At 51.0% G+C, this 27,506-nt stretch overlaps 11 protein-coding genes across 11 annotated transcripts; 6 read left to right on the top strand and 5 right to left on the bottom strand.

The window, feature by feature from the left end:
• Nucleotides 1-122: 122 nt before the first annotated feature.
• STEHIDRAFT_171115 (uncharacterized protein) lies at nt 123-1,440 on the top strand. Its single transcript, XM_007308100.1, has 3 exons — nt 123-1,140; nt 1,199-1,269; nt 1,332-1,440. The coding sequence occupies exons 1-3, from the start codon at nt 135-137 to the stop codon at nt 1,350-1,352; spliced, it is 1,098 nt and encodes a 365-aa protein (XP_007308162.1). The 5' UTR covers nt 123-134; the 3' UTR covers nt 1,353-1,440.
• Nucleotides 1,441-1,771: 331 nt separating this feature from the next.
• Nucleotides 1,772-4,782, top strand: STEHIDRAFT_133774 (Nonaspanin TM9SF; the record flags this gene model as incomplete). Its single annotated transcript, XM_007308099.1, has 18 exons — nt 1,772-1,948; nt 2,023-2,038; nt 2,101-2,216; nt 2,303-2,562; nt 2,639-2,698; nt 2,761-2,872; nt 2,942-2,959; nt 3,022-3,156; nt 3,212-3,241; nt 3,303-3,435; nt 3,491-3,575; nt 3,646-3,738; nt 3,803-3,962; nt 4,025-4,099; nt 4,153-4,187; nt 4,248-4,409; nt 4,476-4,639; nt 4,715-4,782. The coding sequence occupies 18 exons, from the start codon at nt 1,772-1,774 to the stop codon at nt 4,780-4,782; spliced, it is 1,899 nt and encodes a 632-aa protein (XP_007308161.1).
• A 286-nt stretch (nt 4,783-5,068) lies between these two features.
• On the bottom strand, nt 5,069-7,899 carry STEHIDRAFT_84379 (alpha/beta-hydrolase). The gene is made up of 17 exons (XM_007308098.1): nt 7,601-7,899; nt 7,438-7,541; nt 7,292-7,350; nt 7,185-7,239; nt 6,997-7,125; nt 6,833-6,934; nt 6,756-6,777; nt 6,646-6,698; nt 6,479-6,579; nt 6,195-6,408; nt 6,094-6,125; nt 5,806-6,039; nt 5,723-5,743; nt 5,636-5,643; nt 5,451-5,580; nt 5,348-5,369; nt 5,069-5,279 (listed from the first exon to the last, which is right to left on the bottom strand). Exons 1-17 carry the CDS (start codon nt 7,839-7,841, stop codon nt 5,229-5,231), a joined length of 1,578 nt encoding a protein of 525 aa, XP_007308160.1. The 5' UTR covers nt 7,842-7,899; the 3' UTR covers nt 5,069-5,228.
• Nucleotides 7,900-8,355: 456 nt separating this feature from the next.
• Nucleotides 8,356-10,185, bottom strand: STEHIDRAFT_102490 (uncharacterized protein; the record flags this gene model as incomplete). Its single annotated transcript, XM_007308097.1, has 8 exons — nt 8,356-8,557; nt 8,612-8,800; nt 8,860-8,926; nt 8,981-9,079; nt 9,128-9,461; nt 9,511-9,797; nt 9,847-9,997; nt 10,049-10,185. The coding sequence occupies 8 exons, from the start codon at nt 10,183-10,185 to the stop codon at nt 8,391-8,393; spliced, it is 1,431 nt and encodes a 476-aa protein (XP_007308159.1). The 3' UTR covers nt 8,356-8,390.
• Nucleotides 10,186-10,601: 416 nt separating this feature from the next.
• On the top strand, nt 10,602-12,527 carry STEHIDRAFT_102486 (tRNA-guanine transglycosylase; the record flags this gene model as incomplete). The annotated part of the gene is made up of 12 exons (XM_007308096.1): nt 10,602-10,668; nt 10,728-10,760; nt 10,814-11,088; nt 11,140-11,206; nt 11,272-11,511; nt 11,567-11,582; nt 11,634-11,668; nt 11,724-11,759; nt 11,811-11,845; nt 11,894-11,966; nt 12,017-12,142; nt 12,198-12,527. 12 exons carry the CDS (start codon nt 10,602-10,604, stop codon nt 12,440-12,442), a joined length of 1,248 nt encoding a protein of 415 aa, XP_007308158.1. The 3' UTR covers nt 12,443-12,527.
• A 1,588-nt stretch (nt 12,528-14,115) lies between these two features.
• On the top strand, nt 14,116-16,468 carry STEHIDRAFT_160602 (uncharacterized protein; the record flags this gene model as incomplete). The annotated part of the gene is made up of 18 exons (XM_007308095.1): nt 14,116-14,183; nt 14,252-14,330; nt 14,403-14,416; nt 14,474-14,572; nt 14,642-14,651; nt 14,711-14,728; nt 14,787-14,812; nt 14,873-14,898; nt 14,955-14,989; nt 15,054-15,078; nt 15,141-15,152; nt 15,216-15,231; nt 15,763-15,790; nt 15,852-15,909; nt 15,978-16,002; nt 16,067-16,202; nt 16,264-16,296; nt 16,358-16,468. The coding sequence occupies 18 exons, from the start codon at nt 14,116-14,118 to the stop codon at nt 16,466-16,468; spliced, it is 819 nt and encodes a 272-aa protein (XP_007308157.1).
• Nucleotides 16,469-16,776: 308 nt separating this feature from the next.
• Nucleotides 16,777-17,985, bottom strand: STEHIDRAFT_171112 (uncharacterized protein). The gene is made up of 4 exons (XM_007308094.1): nt 17,553-17,985; nt 17,344-17,463; nt 17,000-17,267; nt 16,777-16,938 (listed from the first exon to the last, which is right to left on the bottom strand). Exons 1-4 carry the CDS (start codon nt 17,967-17,969, stop codon nt 16,802-16,804), a joined length of 942 nt encoding a protein of 313 aa, XP_007308156.1. The 5' UTR covers nt 17,970-17,985; the 3' UTR covers nt 16,777-16,801.
• Nucleotides 17,986-19,119: 1,134 nt separating this feature from the next.
• Nucleotides 19,120-19,681, top strand: STEHIDRAFT_160600 (uncharacterized protein; the record flags this gene model as incomplete). The annotated part of the gene is made up of 6 exons (XM_007308093.1): nt 19,120-19,173; nt 19,237-19,251; nt 19,317-19,349; nt 19,417-19,455; nt 19,522-19,584; nt 19,637-19,681. 6 exons carry the CDS (start codon nt 19,120-19,122, stop codon nt 19,679-19,681), a joined length of 249 nt encoding a protein of 82 aa, XP_007308155.1.
• Nucleotides 19,682-20,090: 409 nt separating this feature from the next.
• STEHIDRAFT_124307 (uncharacterized protein) lies at nt 20,091-22,714 on the bottom strand. Its single transcript, XM_007308092.1, has 2 exons — nt 22,450-22,714; nt 20,091-22,344 (listed from the first exon to the last, which is right to left on the bottom strand). The coding sequence occupies exons 1-2, from the start codon at nt 22,512-22,514 to the stop codon at nt 20,217-20,219; spliced, it is 2,193 nt and encodes a 730-aa protein (XP_007308154.1). The 5' UTR covers nt 22,515-22,714; the 3' UTR covers nt 20,091-20,216.
• Nucleotides 22,715-23,081: 367 nt separating this feature from the next.
• Nucleotides 23,082-24,325, bottom strand: STEHIDRAFT_102485 (uncharacterized protein; the record flags this gene model as incomplete). The annotated part of the gene is made up of 4 exons (XM_007308091.1): nt 23,082-23,367; nt 23,427-23,817; nt 23,891-24,017; nt 24,074-24,325. 4 exons carry the CDS (start codon nt 24,323-24,325, stop codon nt 23,253-23,255), a joined length of 885 nt encoding a protein of 294 aa, XP_007308153.1. The 3' UTR covers nt 23,082-23,252.
• Nucleotides 24,326-24,510: 185 nt separating this feature from the next.
• Nucleotides 24,511-26,702, top strand: STEHIDRAFT_124306 (Josephin-domain-containing protein; the record flags this gene model as incomplete). The annotated part of the gene is made up of 8 exons (XM_007308090.1): nt 24,511-24,609; nt 24,702-24,712; nt 24,787-24,892; nt 24,946-24,997; nt 25,053-25,103; nt 25,160-25,353; nt 25,412-26,566; nt 26,633-26,702. Coding segments are annotated over 7 exons (1,646 nt in total), but the record flags the coding sequence as incomplete, so codon positions are not given.
• Nucleotides 26,703-27,506: the final 804 nt, after the last annotated feature.

The raw sequence follows: 27,506 nt of genomic DNA, 5'->3' as shown, positions 1-27,506 counted from the left end.
GTGTGAACGACCTAGTGAAGTGTGGCCCCCAAAGAAGTGTGGCGTCTGTAAGAATACTCCCACGTGACCCTAAATTTAGGAACGACGGTTTCAAGCCGCGTTCTCGCGAAGGAGGCCAGCAACTTGCGTTCAGGATGCTGAACACACTACGACGGCCGCTCTCCACGTCGCTCAGAACAGCGCCCACAAAATTCCCCCGAGCACGGTACGCGTCCGCCTCCCCACGCTACGTCCCTCCCGCCGCCAAGAACGACGTCGAGGACCGCCAGGACAGGTTCCGGAAAGAGCCACCGTCCTCGCCTACGTTCTACACCGCTCGTTCAGAGTACTACGACCAGCTCCAGACACTCGAAACGGCCATCCAATTCTCCCGTCGCTCGCTCTCCTCCTTAGAACTCCTCCCATTGCCCGCGTTCGCACGGGCTTCACTCCCCCCTGCTCGGCCAGCATGGCGCACCCGGCTCGATATGGCGGAAATCTTCAGCACGAAGCTTACGACGGGGCGGTATCGGCGCGTCACGAAACTGTTGAACCAGCTTGACGAGTATCATCGGATTGCGCAGACGGCGGGACATGGCGCGTTGGCGACGGGGATCTTCGATATTATTTCGTTGTTTGAGAGGAAGAATAAGAGGCAGTTCTTGGAGCAGACGCAGGGGAAGAGGAAGGCGGTTAAGTTCGATAGGTATGGGAGGACGTTGACCGTTGGTGCGCGCAAGACGAGCTCGGCAAAGGCTTGGATGATTCCCATTCAGTCTTCCGTTTCTCCTGAAGAATCGTCATCGAAGGCGGCGGCGGAGGCGGATGTGGAGGAGGAGGCGGCACCGTACGAGGCCGCATATGCGACGGAGTCGAGTATTCAGGACCCTCTGGCACCGGATGAGGCGTCGAGAGAGAAGGTGGACGTCACGGTGTCGACTATCCTCGTCAATAACATTCCTCTGAACGAGTACTTCCGCAAACCACACGAGAGGGAGCAGGTCGTGCGAGCGTTGAAGTTGGCGGGTGTGCTGGGCGCGTATAATATATTTGCGCTTTGTAGGGGTGGTGGGACGAGTGGGCAGGCTGGGGCGGTGGGTCATGCTATTGCGAGGGGTGTCGTGGCGCATGTGCCGGAGATGGAGCAGACGTTGAGGAAAGGTACGTTTGTCTGTTTGTTGTTTTCGTGTTGTTAAGTCCGTGCTAATATCTATGACAGCGAAACTGCTCAAGCGCGACCCTCGTATGGTGGAGCGGAAAAAGACTGGTCGGGCGAAGGCTCGCAAGGCTGTATGTATCTTTCTTTCTGTATATTGCTTTGCAGGAGCATTGACAGTTCTGGATCCTTCTAGTACGGATGGGTCAAGCGTTAATGGTTCTCTTATTCATCTCTGCATTGTCTATCTCTACTCTACGCATTGCCGTTTTGCAATTTCCTTGCCAACATTGCTTGACTCTATCAAAGGCATACCTTAACTCCGACATCGTGTGATAGCAAAAGCTCTTTTACTTGGTGGGAATACCCGTCGCATATGAGCTCTGAAGCAAACGAACCGTCCGAAATGTTGCAACACAACAAAAATCAGAGCGAAAGGTCGTGTGGCGCGTTGACGCCACATTCTGAGAACGCATCAAATTCCGAACGATCCGCCGCCGTAAACGCGGGTTGAGCTGCCAGCTACCACCGTCAACTTCTCCTTGTTATCTTACCACCACTACCCCGCCGTCGCCCCCAGCGGTCGTCCTAGTTTTCTGGACTGATATTAACGTCCACCACAATCCCGACCACCCCATGTTCTCGCCGACACGCTTGCTCTCGGCAGGCGTCATCACTGCGCTCTGCGCCGGACAAGCTCAAGCGTTCTACCTCCCCGGCGCCGCACCACACGACTACCATGACGGAGAGCCAGTGAACCTCTATGTCAATACGTTGACACCTATGCTAGCGGGGACAGACAATGCGAGACTGGTGCGTCCTCTACATCCGCTGTCGTTGAGTGAATACCGACCGACTGACCGCCCGAACGTCCCGCTCGTCTTCAGAAAAGCTTGATAAATTGTGCGTGAATAGTTGTCTGCGGGATTCAATAAGGCGAATGAGGTGTTGATAGAGGTGCTCAGACGACTATTATAATCCGGGATTTCACTTCTGTGAGCCAGAGGGAGGACCGAAGAAACAGCCAGAGTCGCTAGGCTCCATACTCTTTGGCGACCGCATATTCAATTCCCCATATGACGTGCGTTCGTCCTCTCTATCCCAGCATTCCTTTCATTCTTATTCTTATTGTGTTTGTGTTTGTGGATATGGATATATGCTCCCCAGGTCCGCATGCTGGAGAATAACGGGACGTGTCGGACGCTCTGCACGTCTGAGATCCCGGCAGAAGATACCACCTTCGTCAACGACCGTATACGAGAAGACTATGCCCTCAACTGGCTCGTCGATGGACTCCCTGCTGCGGAGATGAAGGTCGACCTCAAGACGGGAGATCTGTTCTTCGATATGGGGTTCAATCTCGGCAACGACGATCCACCGAATCATGAAACGCCTCTTTTGAACAATCATTATGACATTGTCTTGAGGTGCGTTTCTACCTTACTTAATAGCAGAGTCGCCAAGCGGGACAGGATGCTGATGGGTGGAATGGTGGTGTTGAAGATATCATACCCCGAGTCCTGGCAACAATCGCGTGGTCGGTGTTTTGGTGTGGCCCTCAAGGTGCTTTCAGTTTCTCCTTTGGAGGTGTTTCGGGGACTGATGATCAATGACTGTTTTCATAGTCGAGGAGGCGACCAGACCGGTGCTTTGGACTGTGATTCTGAAGTAGCGCCACTCGCTATTCGTGAAGGAGAGGCCAATACCGTTCGGTATACGTATCGTGTGATGTGGAACGTACGTCCGCATACTCTCCATTTCGAACCCGGATACTGCATTCTAACACATGCCATTACTACGGAACAGGAATCATCTACTCCCTGGGTAGGTCGTTCTGTATCCCTTGGACTAAGTGAACAATGCTTACTGTGGCGTCGTATTCGCAGGCCACAAGATGGGATAACTACCTCCATATCTTCGACCCCCGGATACATTGGTTCAGTCTCATCAACTCGCTGGTCATCGTGGTCTTCCTCTGCGTGATGGTTTCCATGATTCTCCTGCGCAGCGTAACGAGAGATGTACGCATTTTTGGCCCTCCCTCTTCCCTCAAGTAATTGAATTGAGAATGTGTAGATCTCGCGGTACAACGCCATTGACCTAAGCGTGCGTACGAATTTCTCTACACCAGTCCCAATTCCCCTGTTGACTTTGTGCTTCTCAATAGGAAGATGTACAAGAAGACTGGGGCTGGAAACTCGTCCACGGCGAAGTCTTCCGCACGCCACAAAATCCCATGATCCTCTCAATCCTCGTCGGCAACGGTGCCCAGCTATTTGCCATGGTTGGCGTCACTTTGCGTTCGTCTTTCGCTCACTATATCCGCGCGGGTTTGTATTGATCCAATCGTTATAGTCTTTGCTCTTCTCGGATTCCTCTCCCCATCAAATCGCGGGTCCCTCGCCACCGTCATGATGGTGTGCTGGACCTTCTTTGGCGGGTGAGCCTACCCGTCTTGCATTCTCAAGAACGACAGTTGATCGCTCCTTTTGTCTTCGGAATGTATCCAGAATCGGCGGTTATATCTCCAGTCGGGTTTATGCTGCTATGGGCGGTACCAACCGTCGCAAAAACTCTTTCTTGACCGCGACGCTCCTTCCGAGGTGAGTTCACCTTTCGTCTACCATATTACACAGAAAATCCACAAACTAATAACTTTATTTGTAGCTTCATTTTCGCGGTCGTCTTCTTGCTCAACCTATTCCTGATCACCGCAGGATCCAGTGGCGCCGTTCCATTCGGGACCATGCTTCTCATTGTCCTCCTGTGGTTCGGTATCTCTGCACCTCTCTCTGCAATCGGAGCATACTTTGGATCAAAACACGGGGTCAGCAACTTTCGGTCTTTCGCTGTTGAGTTGAAGAATGACTGATAGGCTCGTTATGATAGGGCGTCTCACATCCCGTTCGCGTCAACCCGATCCCTAGGCAGATCCCTCCTGCTCCGAAATACCTCAGGCCATGGGTAGGTACACGTCATGCTCGTCACGTCTGGTGAAACTGACCCCCTTCGAATAGGCGGCTATGCTTCTTGCAGGTGTACTCCCCTTCGGGTGCGTGGTCGTGCCTATTCTTAACGCCAATCCGCTCCTAACATGATACACCACCTATAGAGCGGCGTTTGTGGAGATGTACTTCGTCATGTCCAGTCTCTTCGCTTCCAGAGCATACTACGCCTTCGGTTTCCTCGCCCTCACAGCCGGAGTGGTAGCACTGACCACCGCAACCGTCACCATCCTCTTCACGTACTTCCTCCTCTGCGCAGAAGAATACAGGTGCGTTTCTCTACTCCAACTTTTCCTTATCAAACTACGAAGCTGATGCTGATGCTGGTGTTCAAGGTGGCACTGGCGCGCGTTCATGACTGGTGGCGGGAGTGCGATTTGGCTGCTCGCTTATGGCGTCTTCTACTGGGCTTCGAGACTTTCGCTCGATTCGTTCTCTGGTGTCGTGCTGTACCTCGGATATCTCATCCTACTCGCCATTCTCGACTTTTTGGTCACAGGTTCGTCTTTCTTTTTTTCTCTCCTGTTTCTGTCTCATGAGGAGCGTGGTCTCACTTTACCTTGATTTTTGTTAGGGACTATTGGGTTCTTGGCGACGTATTGGGCGGTGAGAAGGCTGTATGGATCTATCAGGATCGATTGAGTGGACAATGACGGAGTTGGGTGTTCGAGGCGTTGTGGTGTGGGGTCTAGATCCTTGGACGTTGGCTTGTGGAGGGACAATATTTAAGTATGAGGTTTGATGCCTGGCACGTAGCGCTATGCAAGATTCGCGAGAAATACTCTCAAAACAACACACACCCTTCTTGCTCTCGTCTGTCTGTCTGTCTGTCTATCACAGGGTAACTCGCCGGGTCAACGGTTGAATGGACTTTAGAAATACAGCGGTTTCGTAAACAAAAAGAAAACATGATGATGAGCTGTCGTCAGTAAGTATGTCGAGATGCTGGTCCATAAGTTACGTGAAAAGTGTCTGTGTGCGCTGCACTGATGATGCAAGAAATCCCTTTATAATAAAGTTTCGTGATAGTACGTAGAAGACGTGAGGCCCATGTTCCCAAGAAATATAGAATTAGTTTGTCGTAGCTGTCATGGCGTGCTCCTGAATCCCATGAGGTATTGCATAGATTGGTATGCTGCCTGTAGAGAGTTTGAAATGTCGGTTGCTGGTTACTGTTCGCAGCAAAGAGCGTTAAGGGAATCCTTACCTTTGGATTGAATTGCGGTGCCCTGAAGATGAAAGACAAGTGGACGCAAGGTCAGTTCGATACAATTGCGTACATGGAAAAGCAAACAAGGACAGTTACGCACATATGCCCCGTCAGCGCGACGGTGTAAAAGGTGAGTCCACGCTCAGATTGGACGGTACCCGTGGCGCCGACGCCGTCGAGAATGAAGGAGTCGTTTTCCGGTGCGGATTGGAAGCCTTGGAGGCCGTTCCCTGGATGCCCGATGTGAGATATAGCCCTTAAAGCTCAAAAGGTTGAAGCACTCACAAGTCATGCTATACGTATAATCGACAGCGAGATCGCGAGGAGATGAGTCAGTCACGAAGGAGGACAAGGTGATGTAGGAAGGCTCACTTCTGCAGAGCGATCATCGTCCTACACAATAGCAACGTATTCATCAGACCCGTTTCGATGGTAAAACCAAGAAAACCACCCACCCTTCAGCTAAAAGGCAGAAGTCAGCCAAGCCATGCATTATAACAGTTCGCTGGCTCTTCTCTATGACGCTTCCCAAAACCCCGAACGACGAGGGTTGGCTATTATCGAGCGAGTCCACGAAAGGGTTCCCGGCGGCTTCGGACCAATCGACCTCGACTGGGGCATGGATGGCCTGCTTGACGTCGTCTCGGTTGAAATATACTGGACTGGTCTGTTCTGCTGGGTAGGTCCCACTGGAGCGCGAAGGTTCAATATGAAGTCAATCTGAACAAGACTGGGAAACGTACGGGAAGCCCAGGACGTCCCAGAGTACGGGGTACTATGATTCAATTCAAAACAGGCTATGAGATTTGGAACATGGAAAGCCAGAACCGATGGGTAAACCTACCATGTCAAAGATACGGTAAACGTTGAATGCGGGATTTAAGGCAAGTGCGGCAGACACGATGTCCGACCATAGGTCGCACCCTTCGTCGAACTCGATAGAGCTTCCAGGAAGGGCGAACGAACCGTCCGGGGGAGGGTAGGTCAAGTATTTGTCCAGGTAGGCCGCATAGTTGCAAGAGCTGGCTCGGCTGTCGAGCTCAGATAAGAAGGATTGGCTGTTGAGACAGTTTAGTTCATATCATTAACTGTGGTAGAAGGAAGAAAGGACGAGCTGGTAGTACGCACTTGAAGCCGAAGACATTCTCGTATTTGTGCACAAAATTCACTGCCGGTACTTCGTTTGCGATCACGTCGTTAGTTATCGCGGGAGATCCTAGCCAGATTCCCTGTGGGAGTGATGCATCCTGGTCAATAAGCGAACTGTGGGGTAGATAGACCACTATCACACAGACAGTTAAATTTAGGCTGAGAGCCTCCACATGGTCGTATATGTAGTTGGCGGTGTCTGTGAATTTATCTGCCTAAGGATAAACACACAAGAAAAAGCATGAGCTGCACTTACAAGGAATATACATTCCCGCATACTATTCTCAAAGCAATCAGAAGAGATCTGATCCTGAATGAAAGGAGGAGGCTTACACTTTCTCCTGTCAGGTAAAGGTTCTTTCCTTGAAGCTCGGAGAAAACGCCTAGGAACTGCTGTAGAAAGCCCACAAGCTGTTCTGCGACATCTTCTTCGTCCTAGGATGCCTTCAGTGTCAGCCAGCCGGGTGCCTAGGGTCAGAATGAGAAGCATTACATACGTGAACTTCGCTGTCGCCTTGAGAGAATCCGGTTCCTATTGGTTGGTCAATCCAGATAACACTAGATAGGTTCGTCCAGCTGTATTCGTTTTGGGTGGGTTTCGCTTGGCCCCAGGCCCAGCTGAATGGCTGAAAGGAAAAGGCGGGTAAGCTGCGAAGGGGAGTATTGTCACGCATGTTCGACTCACGCCGTTCTCTTGTAGCAGACCCTCCAGTGAGGAACCGCCAGGACCCCCGTTCAGCCTGAATAGCCATCAATAGACGTAAGGTAGCAATCTCTTTAGTTCGAACGTACCATACGATGATGTCGTCTGAACTGCCCTCCGGTCCAGGTGGGAAAAACCAGAAGAAAAGCTGCAGCATTTAGAATGGGAATGAAACAGATGTTAGATGAAACTCAGGGTATAGATGGATTGAGAAATGCTAAAGAAAGGGACAAACCTTGCGTGTCTCATTGGAATCGCCGCTAATGGGAAGAAGCCCACTCCAGCTAGGACCTAAGTCCCAAGTGACCTCAGGGATCGTCGTACCGTCGACATAGAAAGCTAATGAAACAATCGCGTAAGCACCACTCTGAGTTCATATCTGTGTGGAATGAACGTACCTGACGCATTCGCATTCTGGAACGTTATATTGTTGCCACCGCTCCCTCGTTCGAGTAACCTACTCGTGTGGTGAAGGCGCTCGATTTTCAGTGCATCGGTGGTAGGATGGGCCTGCCATCTCTCCACGGCAGGAGCTTGGGCAGCTTTGAGTTTCTCCGTCGTGAAGACCTTCCCGGAAGAGACGGTCACCGCCCAGGCTAATATGCATATGACGAGCGCCCAACGACAAGCTGTCCACATTCCCGGCAAGTAGATCAGATGCCAGTGAACCTTGAGTTAACAAAGGGCCGAGGACGGCAGGCGCAGACTAACCAACTTCTGGCATGCCTGCAGTCCCTCTTATAAGCACAACGCAAGGCCTCCCAGATTTAGCACACGCTGACGTGAATCTCAAAACGCCGAGCGCTGGCGACTATTGTGCTGCCATCCACTCAAAGACCACTGTCCAGGCGAGTCCATCACGCTTACCGCATCGGGAAACAAAACAATTGAGTTGATCCGCACGTGTGGGACTTGGTCGTGTAGCACATCTGAAGACAAAAGAGCGTTGCATGTAGTGGTATAAGTTTAGAAACCTTAGGCGTGTCAAGTGCTCGCACGACAACCGGCATTATGGCAGTTGTTCGCTCCAACACCCGGCACAGCATATGAGACTCAATGTGAATAGTGGCTCACCGGCCGGACTGTAGTGACTGACCCAGGCAGCCCCCGAACACGAATTGAAGGCGAATATGTGACAAAATTTGCTCAAGCAATGATTTAGAGGAAGGTTGTAGCCATCGGTGTTGATCATGATTGTCCAGGACTGATGGCAAGAACTACATGATTTGCTTTACCTGCACGGAGGACGATAAGTCGGCCATCGATTAGGTCCGCGGGAGCTAACTGTTGCTCTGCATTGGCGGGTTTGCCGTTGATGTAAAGCCCACCCATTGATATCAGTTTTTTGGCAGCACCTAAAAACGAGGCATTTTAGTAGCTCATTTAGGTCAGTAAACATTCATACACACCATTGGACGCGGCTAAACCGACAGAAGCCGTCACTTTGTGCAAAGGTATGGCGAAGATGTCCGATGCTTGCACTAGGCGAAGGCGTGGATCACTCGAGAGGGCTGAAATGACGTTGCTCGCATTCACGTCTGACAGGTCAGTATTGAAGAATATTTTTGTGGCAGCTTGCGCATGAGTTACACCGTCCCCTGCAGTGCAAGATTGAGGTCAAATACTGGGAATGTATTGTGGCAGATAATATATTTACCAGTGTGTACAAGCTCAGTGACTTCGTCAGCCAGGACCTTTTGTGCGTGCCTCAATTCTGGAGCCCTCTAATTCGTATATGAGAGTCAGTAACGGCGGTCGGAGAAAGGTGGAGCTTGTACGTTGTGCTTTTCCATGATCGCTTCGATCTCCGACAGAGGAAGTAGGGTGAACAACTTCAGATAGCGAAGGACATCTTCATCAGCCGTTCTGACAAAGAACTTGAAGAGAAATTAGCATCGGATTAGTTTCGACAAAAGGAAAGGTACCTGATAGAAGTCGAAAACACTGGTCATGGACTCGTCTAGCCAAACAGCATTACCTGCGCTCTTTCCAAACTTTTCGCCCGACGAGGTAGTGAGAAGAGGCGTGGTTATGCCGAACCCCTTCTCTGGACCGGATGTGTCATTCTCTGCAAGGCCAGACATGGTACGATTGATCAATTCGATGCCTGATATGATGTTTCCCCACTGGTCCGAGCCGCCAACTTGAATAGTGCACCCCATCTTCTGGTTCAGAGTGAGGAAGTCATAGGCTTGGAGTAACTGATATGAGAACTCTGCGAATGAGATCCCTTGTTGAGAGTTTAGCCTGGCCTGAACACTAGGTGGTGAGGTCAGCGGAGAAAAACTCGGTAGGAAATAGATTTCACCTGTCCCTCGCGATCATGCTATTCACCCTCGCATATATACCGGCCGTACGAAGAAACTGGAGTAGACCGAGCCCCTCAAACCATTCTATATTATTCATGACGTTTATCTCTGATAGAGACCGTTGGTCGGTAGACTTCGTTTCAGCGTAGAGCGCAGCCCTGCTGAAAAATCGCTCGACGCTAGCTCTGAGCTTGTCAATATTGCGCTGAAGGTCGAGTCGACTGAGCAATGGCCGTTCTGTGGAGCGTCCAGAAGGATCACCTATCAAAGCGGTCGCCCCTCCGATCTGTACCACGTATAAGAAGAAATACATATTCTCCATTAAAGAAACTTACAAGTGGTATGATACGATGTCCGCGAAGGTGAAAGTGCAGCAGGCACATCATGGGTACCAAGTGGCCCACATGCAGAGACAATCCCGTGGGATCAATGCCCGAGTAAATCACTTGTTTGTCCTTCTGAAGCGATAGCTGGAGTTCTGTGGACCTGCAGTCAATGAGCGACGCATGCAAGCAACTGTGGAACATGGACACTGACCTTGTAACTTGGGAGATGAAACCACGACCGTCTAACTCCTCCAAGACACCGACTCGTGACTGCAGTCCACGGCGTATCACAGACGCAGGTATTCGTGTATGACGCGCATGAAATGCAGCTCGAGAGATACTCAACATGAAATAATGACCAAGTTTGAGAGAGCAAGAAAGCCGCGGTGGCAATGAAGGAGTTTCGCGTGAGCGGGCCGTTTCGGGCCGCGAAGCCAATAGCTTCGACAGAACAGAAACTTTGCGCCAATCACACCCTGACCGAACCCTGACTACTACTTACAGCCTCCTTTATCACGGTGTCCTAGTAGGGATTGCCCAATAATACCGATTTGACAGATATCTACTTTGAACCTCAAAGAGCGCGATTTACTTCTCAGTGACCACTACGAAGAACTATTCAACTCAAGTGCTAGAGGTCAGTCTGCTCTGACAGTGGCGTCCGAGTCCTTTAACGGTTAACACTCGATAAATCCAAATAGGCCAATAACACTGTTCAAAGCAGCGAAAAAACTTTCCACCAGTCTCCCCTATCTTGTATCAGGATGCAATTCGAAGTTCTCGCGACATGTCACACTACAAGAGCTCGAGTCTCGCGGATGACCCTTGCCCGTATGTCCACACGCTGCTTAAAAACCTCGCGCTCTTCTTTAATACTGTCTACGCCTCAGATGCGACGACGAATTTGCCCACATTCATGCCAGGTAAGCCACATGTCATCCGTTCCAACCGACTGGTTTATCAACAGTCATTGCAGTCGCCACACAAGCCGCAATCAAAGGGCTCACGCCTCAACAAATGGAGGCCTTAGGGGTCACTCTCATACTGAACAACACGTATCACCTCAACCTTCGACCTGGAATAAAAGTCCTAGAAGCAGCCGGGGGCGCCCACCATTTCCAAGGCTGGCGCCACAATCTCCTGACCGACTCCGGTGGCTTCCAATTGGTCTCTCTGAGCAAATTCACAAAAATTACAGAGGAAGGGGCACTGTTTGCGAGCCCTTTCACCGGGGAACCAACCATGCTTACAGTAAGCACTTTTCGCTCATGAGCGGACACTGCTCATTTGGCCTCATTCCAGCCCGAAGAGAGTATTTCGATACAGCACGCTATAGGTGCCGATATCATCATGCAACTAGATGACGTAGGTTTGTCCCTGTTTTCATTGGGATCATACAGCTCCACGTTTATGATCTATTTCCACCATGTATAGTCTCTAGCTTGACGGTGGGTCCCCGAGTCGAGGAGGCCATGTGGCGGTCTGTTCGGTGGTTAGATCGTTGCATTGAGCGTCATGAACAAGCAGGGAAGCAAGGCGTTCAAAACCTTTTCGCAATTGTTCAAGGAGGACTGGATCCGGCTCTACGAGATGCCTGTCTGGAAGAGATGGTCAAGAGAAAGGACCGAGTGGCAGGGTATGCTATTGGCGGATTGAGCGGTGGGGAGGAGAAGGGTGAGCCTCGCGAGTTCTATAAGATCTTGTCCAAAATAACATTTCACTCTGGCAGACGTATTTTGGAGAATGTGAGTGTGTTGTATTCTCAAGCTCGTGAACTTGTCATAACACACAATCAGCATCGCTCAGTGTGCGGCCAAATTACCCGCCGATCGTAAGGCTCAGTTTTCATATCTGCATTCGGAGTTCTGCCCACTAAGATAATACAGGTCCGCGATATTCAATGGGCATCGGCTTTGCGGAAGGTAAGACGAAATGTTTTCTTGAATTTCTCACTGCTGAAGGGCTGCTGCTAGATTTGCTGGTCTGCGTCGCATTGGGCGTGGATATGGTATATACTCCCCTGCTTTCTCCTGCACGCGTACTCACTATCGTTCAGGCAGACTGTGTCTTTCCGACCCGTACAGCAAGATTTGGAGTGGCTCTGACTTTCAAGGGTCCTTTGAACCTAAGTAAGTTTCGTACACAGGAAGCGCTGAGCATGTTGCTGACCTCAACGCAGGATTACGAAAACATGCCAAAGACATGGGACCCATTGACGAGAACTGTCCTTGCCCAAGTTGCCGCGATGGCATATCTCGCTCGGTCTTGAACCATCTAGTAACCCGTGAAACGGCCGCTGCTCACGGTATGTAGCCTTCGTTTTCCGTCCAACACCCATGAATCTGACTATCGCACGATAGCGGTGACTCAACACAACCTTTGCTTCCAAGCTCAAGTCATGGGTAGAGCTCGAGATTCCATCCTCGAAGGCACTTTCCCGCAATACCTTCGTACATTCTTTTCTGACTACTTTGGCGAGAACGGATACCCAGAGTGGTGCGTCAATGCTCTGCGCAGCGTGGGCGTCGATCTTTTGGAAGGGTATCCGAATGCGAAGGTGGTCAAGGGGCCTGGGATGAAGTGGGACTATTCGGATGCGCCTTGAGCTCTGTGATAGCTTCTGGTTGTAAATAATGTTGATGTCTTCGTCGCTAATCTCATTTAAACAGGCCGACGGCCTTCTCAGCTGGCTAGCATCACCTTTATGGGACTCTCCCGGACGCTAAAGACCTCAGCGACGGCAATGCCTGCAAATAAACAAATTTATTGACTTCACGACCTGGCTATCAGGGATTGGCGTTCCGTTATGATGAGTCTCCATATCGGTCAACAACAATTTGGTGTCGCTATCTCCCACGGAGTTATTGTAAGGAATATGGCGTATCCGGCTTTCAGAGCAATGTTTGGCTGAGTGAGTCAGGTCGGCCTTTCGTGATTTTCCTACAGGAAGCCCTGACTGACCGTTCGTGATCTGTTATAGTTTAGGGCCATCAAGGATCCATAACGGTCGCCCGCTCAAGTGCCTGCTCTGCGTGTATCCCGTTGCGAGGTTTCTGATTAAAACCCTGCTTGGAAGCTCTTGCTCGCCTAGGAACATGACATGCCCTCTGTTTTGCGGAGGCTGTGAGCCTCATGCTAACCTAATTCTGTAGACGCCACACATCACGGCAATACGCTAAGGATTCTGCGAGCTATCACGGTCAGTGCTTACCGCCAATGATACCCGGTTACCACGGTATGCTAAAATATGTATGGAGCCTGCGCGATCGGCGGCCCAAGGCAGTGAGTAGAACCGTCCATGGCCCATCGTACTGATATGCTTTCGTCCCACCATGGTTTCACTCGATATAAGTATGTTAGCGACATGCCTTCAAGTTGGTTCTCGTTTAAATCCAGGTGATAATCGAATCACACAAGGACCACATCGCGAGGCTTTTTCGCCGAGTTGTCTTGAGCAACAACGTCAGGCACCGCGGAACCATCTTGGTTACAACAATACGACCTGCAAGTTTTTTTTTTGACAGATCCACCGCATCATAAACTTGAAGATCCCACTACTTCTATGCCATACCTCCGTGTCCACTTCCAAGAATGCAGGACATGTTCCGTCTACAAAACAACGCAAGGTCAGAGTAGTAAAAATATCTCTTGACATGGGTGGAACGGAGCGCTCGGTCCAGTTACTGTTGAATGGTTACTCGATGTTTCAGCACTCCCGGTGTCGGCATGCTTCTGAAATCAAGACCTGTCTGCTGACAGCCTTCGCTTGCTCGAACGCATCCCTTTCGACCATGCTCTGAGCGTTGTAACACTATCGTGAAAGAGGCACCCCTCAGCAGTCTTTCTCTCCTGGCTCTTCATTTGTGATCGCAGTTCTTCAAAGCGATATCGACAACATTGCTGCATGATTGTTCGGAAGAACCAAACTGAGGAAGATCAAGGTTTAGCATGCCTGTCTCCTTCTGTCGTCATGAGTCCGCAGCGGCTGTGCACGGAGAGGTGTCGAAGGCGAGATCACCTGGAATCACGTCGTGTCCTTCCTGCCGAATGCGCACCATGCAATTGGTCTGATTTCAATTTAAATGTGGTCACGTCCTTCCTTACCCTGCCGCCGCGTTGCACTTAGAAGAATCGCCTAGGCCATCTCGGCGGCTCCTGTGCAACTTCTAAACCGCTTCGTAAGTCTCTCCTGCCGGGACAGCGCCGGTATATCAATGCTGTCAATAGTTGCCAACCTCTATTTTTCCCCTCCTCTTCTTCATTGTCTCTCCACCTTCCATGGCGTCCACCGAAAATGTGAGCAACACTTTGGGCGCTATCTTGGTGGGCTGCCTGTTTTCCACGGTGTGAGTTCTTCGCTTGCTCGTCTGCATAGCGTATTACATGGAGGCTTGGCTAATCTCGACTTGAACAGTCTTTCAAGCTTAGTAGGCGTCCAGACTTTCTACTACTTCCGTGTGTACACAAAAGACACGTTCAGGCTCAAAGCCATGGTGACTCTATACGGCCCTGGTACATTATAATACGGTACTCATTGATTTGCAATCTCGGGTTATTTGTTTTAGGTCATTGGCATCTGGTGAGTCCCCTGAGACTTCGCCCCTATAGCTTGGGCATGCTTACTGAGACCTTGTAGGTTCCTTGATGCTGCACATACCATCCTCGCTTGCGCGTCGACCTGGGATTACTTGATTGTCAATTTCGGGAACGAGAGTGTTGCAGACAACATCCCTATGTTTGTTTATCTTCACAATGAATCTTGCATAGAAGCTGTCGTCTGACCTCGCGTGAATCATGTTCCTAGTACCATTGGGGTAAGACCGCCCTGTCCCTCTCATCTTTACTTCTAGAAGTCTGATAGCTCTTCTGGTAGCTCACAATCGCCATCACGGTCGGTCGCATAGCACTGAACAGGAGAAAACTCTCTCTGACATAATGAACGGTTACAGGCGTTTCTGACATGGGTGGTCCATCTGTAAGATTTTCCGCCTAATATTCATTCGTCTTGCCTCTTCACTGAAACATAACATGCCAGGTACTTCTGCTTCAGAGTCCTCAGATGTGAGTCTAATCTCACCAGCATTCCACGAAGACAGTGACGCTGACCGACCTCATAGTCAGCCAAGGAAACTGGTACCTCGGTGCTCCCCTAGTGAGTGAGGACAGTGGATAGATAGCAATTGCAAGACTGACAAACACCCGACTGGCCACCGCAGATCGCGTTGACGTTCGCTCGACTCAGTGAGTACCATCTTGTCAGATATAAGCGTCCTCTGAAGGCGATTTGATGTTTCTACGTTTAGTCGCTGCATCCAGTAAATACATTCATCACCTATGGAGTAGCGATTTGGCCTTTTGATGATTTGCTCTTTCGTCAGTAACCACAGCCGAAATGTACGGGCCCATCCCTTCCTTCCTTTCCATCGTTTGTCCTCAATAAAAAAAAAAAAAAAAAAAAAAAAAAAAAAAAAAAAAAAAAAAAAAAACTAGGCTCCGATACCGACATTTTCACGAATTCCGTGACGACTTCGGGGTACGTATCTGTCATCTCTCCTATGTTTCACCACCGGCACCAACAACCCCTCGTATCAGTGGTGCTTCACGTTAGGTCTTGCGTTGTCTTCGGCAATCGACTTGATCATCGTCGCCGCACTCTGTTACTATCTCCAGAGCAGTCGTACTGGATTTACGAGGTGTGTTCTCTCATCTGCGGCGCTTCATTTTCATCGTTGTCATAGGCTGACTCGCTATTCTTCCATCTACGTTCGTGGCCAAAAGTTTGGACCACGTCATTGACACGATCATGATATTCTCTGTAAACAACGGAGCACTCACTTGGTCAGTCCTGTGCCAATGCGCATATGCCCTGCTTCTCTTCTCCATATCACACTAAGCTGACGGTCCGGTTCTCCTCTGCAATTGCAGTGCTTTTACCGTCCTGTCCATGATCTGCGTGAGTAGCTTCAGCTCACCATGTTACGTGTTGATTCCTGACAAAATTGCCGAACATTTAGTGGATTGTCATGCCCAACAACTTAATCTACTTCGGATTCCATCTTGCTATAAGCAAACGTAAGTGCCTTGTTGACTTGTACACGAAGTATACATTCTAACTCAACGACTGGTACTTTACCTCACAGTCTACGCCAACTCACTGCTTGCGACGTACATCTACATTTATACCCCCCTCCTTTTATATTGAAGCTGATCGCCCGTTCGTACATCACAGGTTGAACACCCGAAGGACTCTGCGCGGACGCTTTGATAAATCTTCAGAACCAGGCGCGGGCGATCATCCACTCCCTGTCCTCTTCCCTTCGACTCTCAGCCGTCACGGTCGTAACGAGAACAGTGGCTTCAACAGAGTCAGTACAATCGTCCTCTTCCTGAAAACGTGATCACGAAACTGACACACTTTTCATAAAGTCACGATGCGAGGATGAACGGACGCCAAGCAAGGTTTGTCCCTCTTGTTACAGTAAGAGAGCCCGACACTAACCGACTTTCTCTGGTTCTTCAGCTCGAAATCGGTGTCGAGAAGACTGTCCAATACGACGTCGACGGCGTCACCATCGATCTCTCGCAGCACGCCCCTCGTCCCAGCCGTAACCCGAGTACATCTGCCAAATAGTCTCTAGTCTCTGTCTTGGACATTCTTCACTCGTGTTCGTTCATCTTATCGTATCTGCTATCCAACCTCGTCCTCGTCCTCGTAGTTGTTAGTGTTTGTTTTAGTTCTGTATGAACCTCTGTACATCCAATGACCGCCATTTCAGCCCATATGCGGGTCTTGAGTCTTCAGGTTAGCGCTGCTGAGTACTGAGTGGTCCAGTCGATGTTTTCTGACGCCACAGAGCCCCTGTCTGTGGGTTCATGGCCGTGCTGTGGCCCAAATGTAATCAGAGTCTGAGTGTGTTAAGTAGTCTGGAATCCATCCATTTGGTCAAATATCGGTATCATCAAGTCAGGTTCGTTTCGACGATGTACTCGATCCTCGAGATATCGAAGCCGGTCTACCAATCATCGATCCCCGTGTACTAGTACCACCGCTGCCTGTGGTCGTCCGAGTACCTCCCCTGGCTGTCGTTGTCGGTGGCGTCCCTGAAAACCAGCCGTATAGATGATTGAGCAAGCTGCAGAAGTAAGGACAAGGAGTACTGACCTGTCCTCGAGATTCCGCGCGTTGTGGCAGCACCCCGCATCTGCTGGGCTCTCGTACCTCTGATGCCTCGTACACCACTCGTGCTTCTCGATGCAAGTTTATCCTTCTTCTCCTGTTCAATCCGCGCCCTTTCCTCCCGTGCTTGCCGCTCAGCCTCTTCCCGCACTCTACGCTCCTGTTCACGTTGGACCGCGAGAATACGTTCTTCCTCCTCACGCCGCCGCCGTTCTTCCTTTTCGCGTTCCTCTTGTTCTATCACATCCTCGTCCTGCAAGGCGAAAATGGAACGACAAAAATGTTAATATATATCCACACGGAGTGCTCTAAAAGCAGGAACCACCTACCGCTTCGGCTCCTTCCCATCGCTCATCGAACATGAGACGTGCGATACGCTCCGACTTTGCCATCACGTTCACATACTTATTGAGAAGAGCGTCCGTCTGTTCCAATTGAGCTGCCACACGCTGTATCCCACATCCGAACATGCAATAAAAAGATATATATTAACAAACAAAAGCAAGACATACACGACATCACGGAAGAGAGGACGGACCTCAGTCGCAGACTCCGTCTCTCTCAACGCGTCATTATATACACCAAACGTCGCGTTCAACTTCCTCAGCACGAACAAGTCGTTCTGCAGCTTCTCCTCCCTCGTCCTCGCTTGCGACCGTGCTCGCTTCTCCTCGTCCTCCTCCCCGCCTCCTAACTCTTCCTGCTCATGCGCATCACCGCCATCGTCGTCTCCAGAAGGTGGCTCGGGTATTGGGACAGTCCTCTGGGGAGTCTTTGGTCGAGCAAAGAGACTGAAAGGACGTTCGGGTTCGCGCGCTGTGAGATCGAGTTCTGAGAGTGAGAGGTCGTCTCCACCGGGGCCGGTGTGCGATGAAGACTGATACGCTGCTGAGAGGGGAGATTCGGATAGAAGACGTGAGCCGCTTGGGGCGTACATAGGGTCGATTGAGTCCATTGTAAGTAAATCGGTCGTGGTCGACTGCAGAGGGTGGCGACAAGGTGGCGGTCGATGGAAACGAGATCTCGAGGATGTGCGTGACGCTGAACGCGTCGCGTCACATCCGTTACTATGACGTACAGTGCGTCCTAGTGCGTCGCGTCCTGCATGGCGGACCGTTTTCGATCTTCCACTCTCTCACCATCTGCACGCGCAGGATACATCGTCATCCTCCAAGGACCTTTTGCCTCCGAGAGATTCCTAGGAAACTTGGGCAGCAATCACCCACCCAGAACGCTGCCAACAGTGACCGGTGCGAGAACGGTAGACCAGCTCTCACATTTTGTGATGCGTTTTGTACTAGGGGGACCATGCCCGCGTGTTCAGTGGCCAACTGGAGTCCGCTGAATGAACCTTCAGAACATAAATTGAATGCAGGAGTTGGCCGTGCATTTATATATGCAGAGATATCTTGAACAAAGTCGACAGCGACAGGAGTTAATTGTGTCACCACCACCGATGCGGTACTCTCCGCGCACTTCCTGTTGACTTCCTCGCTGCCGGAAGTTGGGGCTGCTTCGGAGGGATCAGCGCAATGCAATAGATATCTTGATCGGTACGTTTGTCGCTCAACTTGACAGCGAACAAAGATATTTTTATGACTCACTTGTCGCGTTTTTCTTCACAAGGTTTCTGCATTGTTTCTGCACGACCTCGCTGGGCAGCGTCTAAAATCAAATACATCTCGTTTCAACCATGAGCTCAGTGGCAGGAGATAGGCAGGAGATGTCGGGAACTTATGTTCATTGAAATGATCGCATCCTAGGTTCGCGCAGCGGTCGGATACCCCGCTTTAGTCCATGAGGTGGATTATTAAGGGGTTTCTCCGCGGATGCGACACGCTCAAGAGCCTCCGTTCCGCTGATACTGACGTCGGCGACTGACTCTACGGAACAGTCACAGCGACGGCGCCCCACTCATTCAAGTGTCGTCATACTCGGGCTGACGATCCAGTCGGACCAGCCCCTGTCATGCTTTCGACCTCCGCTACCAGTCGAGTATAAAACCCTCCTTGTTTCCCTCCGACTCCCCCATCACACCTTCTTCCACCTCACCTGCATTCTTCTCATCGCCACCCACCCAAACAAACCCCTTTATTACAACAATCATGTCTGACACTGGCCGCCAATCTTTCACCGACAAGGCTAGCTCCGCTGCTAAGGTTCGTCGTCTGCCCTTACACCGCTCACAGCATCCTCCCATACTCATGTTATTATCACTCTAGCCCGACTCCCAGAAGGTACATATTATGCCTTTCCCCTCTTCCTCGACCTTCATTGCTCACCCTTGTCTTGAATCCGACAGTCTATGACCGAGCAACTCGGTGACACTTTCAAGGTACGCTGTCTTCGGCGTCTTGTGGCCCCTACGCCCGCTGACCGCGGCCAATTTTTTTTTACCTCAGGGTGTCTCCGACAGCATCGCCTCTACCTTCCAGCCTGAGGTTCGCTTTTCCGAACGTATATCCCAATCCACATGATTAGCATATTGATTCCACCTCCACCCGCAGAGCGAGAAGTCTACCTCCCAGAAGGCTGGAGACGCCCTTTCCGGCAACTCGAATGAGAACCAGGTAAGCTTATTTGTGGTCCTTAATATGCCCCCGCTAACATCCCACCGCATAGGACTCGCTCGCCAACAAGGCGAAGGAGGCCATGGGTCAGAAGTAGATTCTGCACTGTATCGCTCCCGGTCTTCGTTTAGCGTCGCGATTGTATGATTTCTTCGAAGACGACCGTTGCCGCAAATTGTAGTCACCTTATGGAACCTTTTCCATTGTATAATAAATATGTTTGAACTTCCTGTAAAGCTGCCTCGACGTCCAAGTTATCGTACGGATTCGTACCTCGCGATAGGTACACTGTGTGATCACTAAATATGCATAATTTCCGCGAAATAAATCACGCAGATGGTACATGAAATATAAATAGGCCCTTTCACGGCTAAGGAGGACACACAACAACGTCACTCCAACCACCTGGCATACTGTTCAATACTTCGGAATCAGCACCACGAGCGGTAGGTACCGGGCTTGGTCTACCAAATGAAGGAGATCTTAATCAAAACAATAAGAAAAACACGGTTATCAGAACATCCAAGGCAACGCAGAGTAGAGTACACAACATGGCAACATATAGAAAGGGTATTACTTATAGTACACAGTACAAAAAGGAACTAGAACGAATACACGGAAGGAACGTCAACTCACCTCAACCCCCCATACCCCGGTAGACTCGCGCTCCTACTCATCGGCGACCGCGGATCCTGCCTCGGATCCACCACAACGTTCGGTACATGAGCAGGCTGCGAGAAGAAAGCGCCCCAAGACAACCCGAGTCTGTTAAGTCTTGGTGTGAGCGCATCTGTGACCCCGGTGACCATGTTGGTGAGACCAAGAGAAGGGGTGACGGGGCTTAGGAAATCAGCGCTTGGGACTGGAGTTGGAAGGGGACTGCTGATGGTTGTGGGCTCGAGGTTGTCTGCAACCGGAGGCCCAATGATAATCGGAGGTTCGTGAGGAGTAGTACTTGGAGGAGGGCTGACGCTCGTAGTAGGTCCAACACGGCTACTACCTATGGGTTCGCAGAGATCTGGACTTGGAGGATCGCCAATGCTTGTTGGTTCGCGTGAACTGGTGTTTGGAGACAGGGTCGTGGACTGGTAAGCCGCATGATCGACGGAATTTGCTGCAGGAGGGCTGCCGATGCTTGTGGGCTCGCAAGCATTGGTACTCGGAGGGACGATCATGCTCGTAGGCTCCTGAGGACTGGTACCACGAGTCTCGAGGGGAGTGGCGATTGGTGTAACACCAGGTGTGATCCTCGGAAGCTCACGATCGCTGGGTTCAATGACGGGGTAAAAAGGTGTTCCCGGTGTACGAAGGCGTCGAGTTGACGGGGAAGACCCGGAGCTTGAGCCCGAGTGCGAAGTGATGACCGAGTTGGAGATCGACAAACTGGGAGAAAGGGGTAGAGGAACGTGGCTAGGCGTGGTAGTAGAGGTAGAAGAAAGTCGAAGACGTTCACGGGTGCGTGTTGAGCGTGTTGAGCGATTGTCCAAAGAAGAGATTCGTCCGGTGGAAGGAGGTGCAGACAGAGAGGTAGGCGACGATACAATGGATGAAGGGAGGAGTACTCGTCCAGAAGAGATGGCAGAGGAACTACCCTCATGCGAACGCGAGGGTTCAGGCATGCTCGAATGGGCCCGCAAGGGCTGTGCTCGGGATGAGGAGTTTAAAGCAGATGGGGTACTCCCAGCTCTAGCGATGAATGAGCGCGTCTGTCGAGGGGGTATAGGCAAGGGAGGGCTTTCCTGGCTGCTATCCCGCGAAGGGGTGCTTGTATGGCTACGGACAGGAAGCCGTGATTCGTCCTGGATCTCAGTCTCCTGAGAATTGTTTGATGATATTGGCGAGCGATGTGCACCAGTTTGATCCTGACCGAGAATATGTGAACTAGCATCTTCTCGTTGTGACAGGCCGTGTCTCGAGAGAACAGGTGAGCCTGCCAGTGAAGAAGCAGGACTCGGTGACCGTGAGGGGAAATGGTCTGGTCCGTACTGAGTAACATCCGTCGGTGGAGAAGAGCTCGTAGAATCCGACGCGCCTGAGCGCCTTGGGGAAAGAATTCGCTCTGTCGACTGCCTGGTAATGGGTATAGGTGACGACGCGGCATTGTGATCAACGTCTCTGGAGCGAACAGAAGTAGCGGAACGTTGTTGGTGTGGCGGCGTCCCAGACGCCCTGGCTGAAGGTCGGCCGGAGGTCGATGGGGTAGAAGGCAAGGTTGCAGTACGGCGATGGTGCGTTCGGTCTCCATTATTGGTAGATCGCTGCGAATTGGGTCGATGAGGGGACGATGGCTCGGGCTGAGATACAGAATTCTGCGGCCAAGTTGCGGCAGGTTCTAAAGGTCGTCTCTGTTCTGGACTTGACGCCATAGCATTATTTCGGGCATCCCGAGCATCACCGCCGGTATTGACGTTTGATCTTCTCGTGCCGGAAGTCGAAGGAGTTTCCCGCCTGACGGGCGCATCACGGGTATGTCCCGCCACACCAGTTGTACGAGCGCTCGAAGTCGATGGTACTGGTCCTGCCCCCACCGTCAACGTCGACGACCCCGTAGTAGCAGACGGCGAGTCGTCCACAATGTCAGGATAATGGTATGTTCTTGGATCCTCAGGAAGATACTGGTCCCTCACAGTGACCACGCGAATGGTTCTGATGTTGCCCTCGGCGATTTCCTTCTGGAAAGCACGCAGGGCTTCGGCGTAGGTCATGTAGCCCTTGTGAATTGAGCCTGGAATACCGACGACTTTGGGACCAGCTTCAGCCCTGCGGGTATTTAATACTAGTCAGATGAAGGGTGACGTGGAGATGTAGACAGTGACGGTAATGTCGGTCGTGATCGTGAGGGAAGGGGGGTTTCAATCTGCGTACCATTCGCGATAAATTCCAGGTCTCGTTCCGGCGATAATAATGTACCACCGCCAGTTTCGACCCATTTAGCTCAATATTCCTGTCTGTAGAACCTCCACCAGCGGCCTGCAAGTCGCTTTGCGTCGGTCCTAGTGTTTAAAGGTCTTACCAGCGACGCCGTGTGGTGAGCAATAACGACGAAGAATTGTGAATCAGAGCTTTGATTCGGTGTATGAGACTGGCTAATTTCGGAGACAGCTTTTAGCAGGGTTGAAGTTGTAGTGAGCGAGAGACTGCGTGGGTGGGTTGAAGGTTCGTTTTCATAGGAGATGGGTTTGGAAGGTATACGTACAAAACGAGCCTATGGCTCGACGCGCCACGGTAATTCCGACGCGACGCGCACCCGAAAACGCGATCTTCCACGGTACGTAACCATGCAAGTATCCCGCTCCCTCGAGAAACCTCAAACATTGACGAGAACATCTAGAGCAGAAACCTGTTGGTGTTGTTGGATGATGAAAGGCCATGGCAAGTCGATTAAATGACCTGGAACCTTTTTTGAAGCGGAGTCGCGGAAGCAAAAGTTAATGCGGCGTGACGATCAGACGGCGCCACAGAGAATATTGATGTGGCACCCGAGGGCAAGTAAGGATGGAGTAGAGTACGGTTGTTGACCGTCGATAACAATCGAGAGATCCAAATAGCAGTAACATGAACGAGAAATCAAAACTAATATACTAAGCGTCAGTCCCAATGAATCCGTCCCCGACTCTGCCGCCACGGCGCCACCATCTATAACCCAAGGAGCACACAAGAAACCCCTATCAGACGGCTATGTAGCCTCCCCGGCTGGAAGTATGGCGTGGTCTGAAAGAGCCACAGAGGTGAGACACGACGTCTCGGGCCATAAACGGCACTTCTCTCCAGAAGTCGCGGTGTCTGTTGGATAAAACCAAGAAATAAGATCACTGCAGCTTCAGATTGAGCGTCAGACTTACGGAATTAGGTCCATGCCTGTCGCCCCGTACGTCGTATAGTTGTAGTATGCACCCAGTGCAAAGTAACCGATGAACGCCAGCAATAGGACCAAGAGGAACCATCCGACCCCACTGCCCACGGACTCTGCCTCCTTCCCTTCATCTCCACTGTCGCTGTCGCCACCACCAGTTTCGTCGTCTTGCGGCGTACCATCTGGTCCCTTGAATTCGCAACCGGCAGGAGCAGACCATTCAAGGTTCAGTGAAACACCATCATACGATTGAAACTTTATGGGGCTCGTTTCTGTGTCACAGTGGAGAGTCAGGTTGAACAATTGTGATATTGGGTCGGCAGACGGTAGTGAAGGGTATGGATTTCCGTGGTAGATAATATTCAAGCCTTTATTAGGTGCTAAATGTCAAAGAACGAATCAATTGCAGTCCATCAGTGCAACAGTCCAGGGAACACAAGATGATGAACTAACCACTCAGGGATTTGAACTCGGGATTTAGGCCAGATGTCTCTGCAATTGGTATGACAGAGATCACACGGTCCACCTGGTCTGTCTTGATGTTTGTTTGCGTTAAGCAGACTTTGGTTCCGGTCGGACACTGTGCGGAGAAGTATGTAGCTTGCGAGTATAATATTGAGGTGGAGGCGCACTCACCTGATCCTCCGAGGCCACGCCGTCCAGCGGTTGCAGTTCGTCGCACAAATTGAATCGCACAGATTCCCGGATGGTACTTGGCGGAGTCACTCTTGTCCGCTCAACGGAGTGGTCTCCTCTTGTAGTGTTGAGGTCGTACTTCCAGGGATCGATGTAAATGTGACATTCCTCATTCTGAGCGCTGACAATAGCTGATGAGAGAAGAAGAATAGAGCAGAGGGAGCCAGCTGCTGATCTTGACCTTGGGGACATTATAGGATATGACGATGAACGAGTAAGTTCCAGCACTTTACTTACGCTTCCGAGTTGGGCTGAGTGATTACGTAATACACGCGTACGCGTACGGTACGCGTCACGGCTAAAAAGAGTCTTTATTCCCCGCAACGGCGGCCCCCATTGTGGCATTCACTCCTTCTTCTCAACGACCACTCTGCTCGACATGGCCGGCTTAGACGTTCTCATACCTCACATATATCATGAGAGGCAACAGGAGGGATCGATGCTATGCGCCCAACATGCTCTGAACTCACTTCTACGTACGTTCAATCTCTATGTACCCGGACTTCTTCGCGGTGGCGCTGACCCATTGACTGGCTCTTGCTACCCTCGATTTACGTTTGGCTTGAAGAGGGAGATTATGTTCGCTCTCACTTCTCCCTACAAACATATCAATGATGATGTACTCACGCGATGTCTCCATTTCTATCCGGCAGTTCTCTGCGGCCGATCTTTCCTCTCTTGGGCGAACGCTCGATACGATGGAGCAAGGCGTTATGGAAGGAGATGGCCAGGGCAGGAGCACTAACATGGACGATACTGGTTGGGAATATTGCTTCTTCAGGGGATAACAGCATGCTCACTTTTGTCCACAGGCTTTTTCTCTGTCCAGGTGCTTGAGGAAGCACTTCACGTTTGGGGCTTGAGGCGAGCTCATTACCACTCCCCGTAAATGGTGGATTCTCACCCCTTTCTGTGTTAGTCTAGTCCGCTGGCGTAGCGAGATTATGCGCCCCTACCAGGATCAACCTCAGTACGTTGCACTTCATCTTCAGCGCTCGATGTCCCATCATCTCATCGGCAATGTAGCAATCAACTCGCATTCGTTCTCAACCTTTCTCAGCACTGGTTCACTCTGCGTCGATTTGGCAGTCTTTCGCCCGATCCCGAGGTCAACGAGCACACAAATGGCCATTGGTTCAATCTTAATTCATATCTGCAAAATCCAGAATGGGTATCAAAGACGTATCTCGGAATGGTGATTAGTCAGGCAGAGACCGAAGGTTTGTATTTTACCTATTGATATGTATCTGTCTCAAGCTCAACGTACTCATCTTTCAGGCTACTCGGTGTTTGCCGTCGTTCAGACGGACCCGGAGGCTCCTCTCACCCTTCCCCGCACCCAGGCTGACGACATTGCCTCTACTCTTCCTGAGCCCTCATCTTCATCTGCGTCCAACGCTGCCCATGCCCAGGCATCTTCCGACTTTGGGGAAGAAGACTACGAGCTTCAAGCTGCGCTGCAGGCATCATTAGGTGGCTACGATGAACTCCCACCCCCTATTACTCCACAGCGCTCTCAGTCCGGACCATCAACCGGACCACCCGTGATCCCCTTTGTTGGTGGGCCGCACGATCGAATCATGGGCTCGGGAAGCAGTCGACCTTTGAGACCTGGGCGTGGCCTCAGCCTCGGTTCATTTGAAATGAACAGAGGTTCTTCAGAATCCAATACCGGTCTTCTACCTCCTTTAGAGGCCGCATCCGATGACGAAGACGAAGACGAAGACGAAGAGTTTGTCGATGCTCCATCCCATCCCATAGGCCAGGGTGGACGGCAGGAAGAAGTGAATGATGACCCTATCCAGGCCAGCATGGCTCGACAGAGACGCATGCTCGAGAGAATGAGAAGAGAGCAAGAAGTGGCACTTCAGGAGCAATACGCGGACGAGACAGCAGGCTTTGTGGATCCTGCCAGAATTGCACGGCGCAGAGAAGAGGAGGAAGAGGCCGAGATGCTCAGACGAGCAATCGCGGAAAGTGAGGCAGAAGCACGGGAACGTGAAAGAACGGCTGGACGTCAAGGAGCTATAGGAACTGACGATGATATGGACGTCGAACCGTCACACGACACACGGCGGCCGTGGGGGAGTGCCGCCAACAGAGTCTACGATGATGACGATGCCGAGTTACAGGCGGCCCTGAAGGCCTCGCTTGAGACGGTTCCTGCCGACTTCAAGGTACCTGATACACCACCCGCTCCTTCCATCCCACTGTCTTCGGTCCCAACATCATCCGCCAATACCGGTTCCAGTGGAGTGCAGCACAAAGAGGAAACGGACGAGACGAGCATGGCTGGCACAGAGACTGATACGGAACCTGATGACGTTGCTGACGAACCAATGAAAGAGGAGGAGAACGTCAGCGTAGAGGAGATGCGTAAGAGAAGGTTGGCAAGGTTTGGAGGCACCTAGGATCTAAGGCTATCTTGTGACGGTACGTCGGCCATGGTTCCATTATTATCCCTATATGCCGGCCCTCACTGACGGGAGAATACGGTAGAACATGCTCGCTTCTAGTCTATGTATAGGACCATGTGTTGATTCGACTTGGTTAACATAGTCCTTCTTTGTACCTGCGTAATATCTCGTGTCTGCGTATCCCTGGCATCAAAATAGCTCTCAAACTCCGATTCCTCCTGGGGACGATCGTTGCTCTGAAAAGTCGTCGCACACCCATCCTGTCGACTCCCTTTCGGCCCGACATCAGCGTTCATCGATTGGTAGCCTCTACCTAATACAAGCTTTCGATGAGAGCAGATCGTTCTCTCGGCGGCCGCTGGCACTACTGCTCGCGTCTCTTTGAACAAAGCACAGTACGGATTCCATTTGAGAGTAAATCTCCAGTAGCCTCTGCCTAATACAAGCTTTCGATGAGAGCAGATCGTTCTCTCGGCGGCCGCTGGCACTACTGCTCGCGTCTCTTTGAACAAAGCACAGTACGGATTCCATTTGAGAGTAGGTCTCCAGCGTTACAGACTGAATGACGTCTGTGTGCGGGAGTCCCTAGCGTGTACAACTCTCGTTCTTAGATGCATCCTTCACGTATGGATTGTTCAACTAACAGACTTCATGATTTTCACTACAGTAACGATGACAACTTCCTGAATGCTTGGAGAGGCTATTGACTGGTAAGGATTCTGCATTATACACATTTAGCATAGAGATTCATTTACGTGTACCCTAGAGTTAGCTTATTTCATCTTGCGATATCAGCTCTTCAAGCTCGCCCTTCCATAAAAAGCCGGCCCCGGGATGCACATCCGGAAATCAGTCCGCCGCGCCAAAGTTGCCTTCATAAGTCGATGCTTGCTTTTCTTCCGCGGAGCCCAGACTTCAAAGTGCTCAAGTGATGAGAAGCCTCGTCTTGATTAAAA

Source organism: Stereum hirsutum, assembly GCF_000264905.1.
Source record: "Stereum hirsutum FP-91666 SS1 unplaced genomic scaffold STEHIscaffold_14, whole genome shotgun sequence".
Classification (NCBI taxonomy): Eukaryota; Fungi; Basidiomycota; class Agaricomycetes; order Russulales; family Stereaceae; genus Stereum; species Stereum hirsutum.
This window is presented reverse-complemented; position numbering and strand designations above follow the sequence as displayed.

What these genes read in the sequence shown, in the direction of transcription:
- STEHIDRAFT_171115 (XM_007308100.1), top strand. Translation starts at nt 135, where the DNA reads ATGCTGAACACACTACGACGGCCGCTCTCCACGTCGCTCAGAACAGCG. An exon ending in GGAGCAGACGTTGAGGAAAG is followed by an intron (nt 1,141 to 1,198) that starts GTACGTTTGTCT and finishes TATCTATGACAG; the next exon opens with CGAAACTGCTCAAGCGCGAC. An exon ending in GGGCGAAGGCTCGCAAGGCT is followed by an intron (nt 1,270 to 1,331) that starts GTATGTATCTTT and finishes GGATCCTTCTAG; the next exon opens with TACGGATGGGTCAAGCGTTA.
- STEHIDRAFT_84379 (XM_007308098.1), bottom strand. Translation starts at nt 7,841, where the DNA reads ATGTGGACAGCTTGTCGTTGGGCGCTCGTCATATGCATATTAGCCTGG. An exon ending in GAGAATGTCTTCGGCTTCAA is followed by an intron (nt 6,409 to 6,478) that starts GTGCGTACTACC and finishes CTGTCTCAACAG; the next exon opens with CCAATCCTTCTTATCTGAGC. An exon ending in GTCGCGCTGACGGGGCATAT is followed by an intron (nt 5,370 to 5,450) that starts GTGCGTAACTGT and finishes TTTCATCTTCAG; the next exon opens with GGCACCGCAATTCAATCCAA.
- STEHIDRAFT_171112 (XM_007308094.1), bottom strand. Translation starts at nt 17,969, where the DNA reads ATGGACTCAATCGACCCTATGTACGCCCCAAGCGGCTCACGTCTTCTA. An exon ending in AGACGGAGTCTGCGACTGAG is followed by an intron (nt 17,464 to 17,552) that starts GTCCGTCCTCTC and finishes TGTGGGATACAG; the next exon opens with CGTGTGGCAGCTCAATTGGA. An exon ending in GATGGGAAGGAGCCGAAGCG is followed by an intron (nt 17,268 to 17,343) that starts GTAGGTGGTTCC and finishes TTCGCCTTGCAG; the next exon opens with GACGAGGATGTGATAGAACA.
- STEHIDRAFT_124307 (XM_007308092.1), bottom strand. Translation starts at nt 22,514, where the DNA reads ATGGGTCGAAACTGGCGGTGGTACATTATTATCGCCGGAACGAGACCT. An exon ending in CCTGGAATTTATCGCGAATG is followed by an intron (nt 22,345 to 22,449) that starts GTACGCAGATTG and finishes AAATACCCGCAG; the next exon opens with GGCTGAAGCTGGTCCCAAAG.